Below are 6,594 nucleotides of genomic sequence, written 5' to 3' on the forward strand. Positions count from 1 at the left end.
TATTCCATGTCTGGTACAATGTGTCACTGAAGGGTTAAAAAAATAATCTGTACTAAAACCATGTTCAAATACACCTCCCTTCTCTCCCGTTCTATCTAGATGCAGATCCCAAGATGGTTAAAAGCAGTTCAGAAAGATTAAAAGCACAAACTACTAGCAAGGGGACTAAAAGCAATTGTAAGGAGGTTTGTTGGGGTCTCCAGAACTCTCCACTAAAGACCTAAAAGCTGTTTTTACATTCTTCTTGCGCAAAAGTCCCACAGCTGGGTTCCAAATCAATTCACCCAGGGTCAGGAAAGAGGGAGCAAAGTTAACCAAAATTGCCCCAGGTCAGTATCACAGCTTCCTTACTTACAAGAATCTTGGCTGATATTGTGAGTACATGGGGAGGGTAGGATTGTCAGCTCGTGCCATGCCAGTATCCTGGCACATCAAATGTTAAGATTCAGTGTGACCATTCACATTCTTTTTTTTTTTTTTTGGCTAGGCAATGGGTTAAGTGACTTGCTCAGGGTCACACAGTTATTGAGTGTCAAGTGTCTGAGGCCTGATCTGAACTCAGGTCCTCCTGACTCCATGGCTGGTACTCTATCCACTGCGTCACCTAGCTGCCTCAGCCATTCATATTCCTATATGGGGCTGAAGGCTCTTTTTAGGTACATATTCAACTAGATATCCTCTGAGTTCTCATCTAACTTTGAGGTTCTGTGTTTCCATGACTTACAGAATGTGACTGAGCTTGTTAATAACAGAGATGGAACTACAAGCCAGGTATACTAACTCATATCATAGAGCTCTTTCTACTATGCCTTGCTGTCTCTTCTTGGGTAAATGTATTAACTTCATAAATAACTGCAGCTCAGTCTGGTACATCTTGGTTCTATATGATTATTTGACTGAATTTTAGCTTCAAAAAAGTCTCTGCTGAATTGAAACTAGCTTTTTAAATGTAGTCTGGGGAGGGGGTCAGCTAAAGCATTTAAGAAGGAGACAAAAAAGAAAGATGTAACTCTCCATCTGCCTTCCTTCGGTGCTTGGGAATCTTGTTATGTTTTTCTTTTTTGCTGGAGGAATCATGAGGGAAATGTTTAGGTTGGAGTTGTAGAACTCTGGGAGTCTGTAGATGAAAAAGATGAAGAGCCATTGCTTGAGGTCATGTCTCCAACCAATTTGATGGAATCTGATTAGAACAGATAACATTCTTCAAAAAAAGCTTTCATTCAACAAATTTATTTAACAGCAATTTATTTATTATCTACTCCACATGAGGCATTGTGTTTTGGTTCTGAGGGAGAAACAAAATGAATTCTACCCAACCTTTGCTCTTGAAGAGCTTATGATATATTAGAGGAGGTGAGATATCTACTCAAATAACTAAAACTGAAGTTGATAAATCCATAAGGGAAAGGCAGCCTGGAATGATGGATAGAGAGCCAGTCTCAATACCGGGATGACCTAGGTTCAAGTTCTACTTCCGAAACAGAATGAATTTGGGCCATGGGCAAATCACATAACCCCTTGGTGCTCTAGGGAGGCAATTCTCTAAGATTATAAATTTCAGAGAAAGTGGAAGACTGCGCTGGTAGAAGGAGTTTCTTCCCCCATTAATTCCTGGCCTATATACCATTGAAATCACACATTTTGTCCATGTGCACCAGAGGTATGAAACCAGTGTTATGAAAATAGCACTGACCAGAAACCCATTCAGATCTGAAGATGTATGCAAGGAGTTTTCTCCCAATTATACACCTAGTAAGCAACCCATGTGTCTTTTCTGAAAACTGGCCCCTACTGGTCAATCACTTACTGTTCCCTTGTTCCTTTGATTGAATACAGACACTTCAGGGGAAGTGGGACACCTCGTTTTCTGATATGAAGGAATTGCACCTGTTTGCTCTCTCCCTCCCAACTCAGAAAGCCCCTAATCTTTCTTCCAATTAAGAATCATCTGATTTAATTTTAATATTTTTAAATTTTAATATTTAATCTCATATCCTGGTTTATACCCTGTTGTTTTCTTTTAATGCATACAAATCTGTCTCCTATATTCAGGTTCTAATGCCAAGCTGAGGAGGCCTGGTCTTGATCTGTTATGCGAATGGTATGCATTGGTTAATAAATCGATATGCTCATAAACTTGAACCTTTGTTTACTCAGTTATCTCATCTTTCACCCATCACAGTATCTTGTTTGTAAAAGGTTGTTTGTATATTGCATCTCCCATCAAACATTGAGATCCTTGGAGTCAATATCTTTTACCTTTCTTTGTATCTCCAGTGCTTTGCACAGTGTCTTGCACATAGTAGGCACTTAAATTTTTGCTGACTGACTAACTTATAAGCATTAGCATTACTTCCAAGTGAGTGGATGAATATTAAACAATTTAGTCAATCATTCATTTAACATTGGATAGGCACATTTTATTTTCCTTCCAAATAAAAAAAAATTGACTTGAAATATTCACTTTTGCCTAGGTAGCATGTTGACACAAAATACATCTTAAAACATAGAGTTTGCAAATTCAGCCAAATGAGTTATTTTTGAAGCAACCTGTTAGTAAAAAGTTATTTAATGGTATTCTACCTTTCTGTTCTCAAACGGGCTGGTATGTGCAGACAGAGCTAAGTTGTAAAATCATGTAAATATGCATTGAAAGGAAATACAGGGAGCAATTGGCAACTGTATTAACAGTAATGATGCTGATAAAGGAGAAAGGATGCAATGCTTATTGTATTTGGACTTTGGTGTCCATGTACAAAGATTGGAACCCAGGTCATCTGTCTCTGAACCTAGAGTTTCTTCCATGGCAACTCTTGAAATTGGCTAGGCTGTGTCATATCTATGGAAAAGAGAAGAATTTATGACCAAAGAAGAGACAGAGAGCATTATGGGGAGTAAAATGGAAAATTCTGATTGTATAAAATGGAAAGGTTTTTACACAAACAAAACCAAATATACCCAAGATTACAAGGAAAGCAGAAAAGTGGGATTTTTTTTTTACAGCAAGTTTCTCTGATAAAGGCCTAATTTCCCAAATATATAGAGAACTGAGTCAAATTTGTAAGAATAAAAGTCATCCCCCAATTGCTAAATGGTCAAAGGATATGAGCAGACAGTTTTCAGAAGAAGAAATCAAAGCTAAGAAAATCCATCAAAAGTTTTCAAAGTCATGAAACATTCTCTAAATCACCATTGATTAGAGAAATGCAAATTAAAACCACTCTGAGGTACCACCTGACACCTGGCAAATTGGCTAATATGGAGGAAAGGAAAATGACAGATGTTGGAGAGGATGTGGAAAAATTGGGACACTTAAAGTCTATTGGTAGAGTTATGAACTGATCCAACCATTCTGGAAAGCAATTTGGAGCTATGCCCAAAGGGCTATAAAACTGTGCATACCCTTTGATCCAGCAATGCCACTAGTAGATCTGTATCCCAAAGAGAGAAAAAAATAAAAAGGGAAAATAATTTATATGCACAAAATATTTATAGCAGCTCTTTTTGTGGTGGCAAAGAATTGGAAATTGAGGGAATGCCCATCAATTGGGGAATGACTGAACAAGTTGTGGTATATGATTGTGATGGAATACTATTGTGCTATAGGAAATGATGGACAGGATGCTTTCAGAAAAAAGACTTACATAAACTGATGCAAAGTGAAGTGAGCAGAGCCAGCAGAACTGTGTATACAATAGCAGCAATACTGTACAATGATCAACTGTGAATGACTTAGCTATTCTCAGCAATACAATGATCCAAGACAATTTCAAAAGATTTATCATGACAAATGCTGTCTACCTCCAGAGAAAGAACTGATGGGCAACTGAATGAAAATTGAAGCATATTTTCAAAGGTTTATTTTTTTTTTTTTGGTCTGTGTCTTCTTTTACAACATGACTAGTATAGGAATATGTTTTATATGACTGCACATGTATTACCTATATCAAATTGCTTGCCTTCTCAAGGAAGATGGAAGGGTAAGAGGGAGGGAAAGAGTCTAGAACACAAAATTGAAAAAAAAAAACAAATGTTAAAATTATTTTTACATATAATTGGAAAAAATAAAAATTTTCACATTAAAAAAAAAGAAATTGACCAGGCTAGTGATGTTGACTCTCATTTCTTTAGCTTTTCTCTCTTACTAATTTGATAAGCACATTCATCTTTTCTTTTCTCAGAAATGAATTGTAGCTTTTATCTCATATGAACTTCCAAACTAATTTTGAAGAAATACTTAAATAATAATTTTGTATGTGAACATCCAGACATTCATAAATGTTTCCACCAGATAACAACTCACTTTTATTTAGCCTTTTAGGAGTCATATTTTCCATACATATTCTTCTGGTTGAGTCTCTTAGTCATCCTGAAGGACAAACAATAAAAATATTGAAACTAAAGTACAGAAACATTAAGAAAACATTGTCTGTGGTACCACAACAAGAAAGTGGTTTAGAAGTCTCCTGACTCCTAGTCTAATGCCCTTTTCAGATCATCTCTTGCAGCAGGGATGCCCTTTAGGTCAATAGATCATTTGATCTATAACCCTGTAAAGAGCCTAGACTCATAGAATCTTAGAGTTGAAAACAGCTTTAGAGATCACCTAATCCAATCTTTTGCCCTATGCAAAAATATCCTCTTTAATATCCCTGACTTACTTAGCCCCTGCTTGGGGCAGTCAGATGGTGCACAGGCAGCTAGATGGTACCGGGGATAGAGTGCCAGGCCTGGAGTCAGAAAGACTCATCTTCCTGAGTTCAAATCTGGCCTCAGACACTTACTAGCTGTGTGACCCTAGGCAATTCACTTAACCCCATTTGCCTCAGTTTCCTCATCTATAAAATGATCTGGAGAAGAAAATGGCAAACTACTCCAGTATCTTTGTCAGAAAACCCCAAATGGAATCACGAAGAGTTAGGCACAACTGAAAAATGAGTGAACAACAAACAAATGGGCACTTTCAGTGATGAGGAGCTCATTGTTTCAGAAGGCCACCCATTCCATTTTTTAAACTAGAAATGAGAAAGTTCATCCTAAGCTTCACTTTTAGGGTGTGAAAACTCAGTAATCTAAGCCTAAGAACTTCCTCACGGGCACAACCAAAAGATCCAACAGAGGACCATGGAATCTACTTCCTGAGAGATCATGAGGAAGTTGGGCAGATGTTCCACATGCAGGACTGTAGACTCCCCCATGTCCCCATATAGCCTGAGGCCTCCTCATCTATTTCATGCTTTTGGGAAATGAATATCTGCTTAGGACCTTCATTAGGGCTGTTTTTACTTCTTTGTTCCTCAGAGTGTAGACAAGGGGGTTGAGCATTGGAGTTATCACAGTCTAGGTCACTGCCACCAGTCGGTCCTTGTCTGAGGAATAGAGGGACGTAGGGCGCAGGTAGATGAAAGAAGCACAGCCATAATGGACGATGACCACAGTGAGGTGGGAGATGCAAGTGGCAAAGGCCTTTCGTTGCCCCTCCACTGAGGAGATCTTGAGGATGGTGGAGACAATGAAAACATATGAGATGAATATCAGTACAAAGGGGACCAGTAATACCAAAATACTGAGAAAGAAGATGACTATCTCTTTCATATTTGTGTCAGTGCAGCCAAGCTTGATGACAGGAGAGATGTCACAGAAGAAGTGGTTGATCCGGTTTGATGCACAGAAGGGTAGGCTGAACACGAGGATGTTGACAACCACAGAGATTGTGAAACCACAGAAGGCAGAGGCCAACACCAACTGGATGCAAGTCGGTCGGCTGACAATGAGCATGTAGTTCAGAGGGTTGCAGATGGCAACATACCGGTCGTAACCCATCACGGCAATCAGAAAGCAATTGGTACAAGCCAATCCTACAAAAAAGTAGAGCTGGGCTGCACAACTAGAGAAAGAAATGGTCTTGTCAGTAGAGAGTAGGTTTGTCAGCATGTTGGGATGATGACCAAGGTGTAGCAGGTCTCAGAGCATGAAAGGATGAAGAGAAAGAAATACATAGGGGTATGAAGGGAACGGTCCAAACGAATGACAGTCATGATAGTTGCATTGGCCATTAAGGTGGTCAGGTAGACCAGCAGGAAGATGAAGAAGAGCAGAATCTGGAGGTCTCCCAGACTTGAGAAGCCAACAAGGATGAATTCAGTGATCATACTCTGGTTCTGTCTCTTCATTGGTCACAGAAGAGAAGCTGAAACAACCTAGAACCAGATAGAATTCACGCGATTTGGTTGAAGTTTGTGTAAAAAGGCATATGCCCCAAATAAATCAGATTCATATCTTTGTCCCTAGCCCAAATCCTTTGTGTATTTGCCCCTTCCTCTATTGTCTGATTTCAATAAAGTTGACCAAGAATATAAGTAAATGTAAATTGTTTTCTCATATTTATTATTGAAAACTATTGGAGCAAATTGTATCAAGAATGATCCAAAACTATGATTAATCCAAAACAATTTTCTTTTTATCTCTTCAACATGTCTTTTTCTTCTTCTTATGTGTAAATGTGTGGCATTCTTTTGAATATAGGCCTAGTGAAGCTAGGTGGTGCAGCAAATGGAGTGCTGGGCCTGAATCAGGAAAATTCACATCTCTGCA

General features: G+C 38.7%; 1 protein-coding gene across 1 annotated transcript; it reads right to left on the reverse strand.

The window, feature by feature from the left end:
- Window positions 1-5,325: 5,325 nt before the first annotated feature.
- LOC110201826 (olfactory receptor 10T2-like) lies at window positions 5,326-6,173 on the reverse strand. Its single transcript, XM_078155763.1, is given in 2 exon segments — window positions 5,326-5,936; window positions 5,939-6,173. Coding segments are annotated over 2 exon segments (831 nt in total). The 3' UTR covers window positions 5,326-5,340.
- Between the last annotated feature and the right edge of the window lie 421 nt (window positions 6,174-6,594).

This window comes from Phascolarctos cinereus, unplaced genomic scaffold, assembly GCF_003287225.1.
Source record: "Phascolarctos cinereus isolate Bilbo 61053 unplaced genomic scaffold, phaCin_HiC Scaffold_5;HRSCAF=322, whole genome shotgun sequence".
Taxonomy (NCBI): domain Eukaryota; kingdom Metazoa; phylum Chordata; class Mammalia; order Diprotodontia; family Phascolarctidae; genus Phascolarctos; species Phascolarctos cinereus.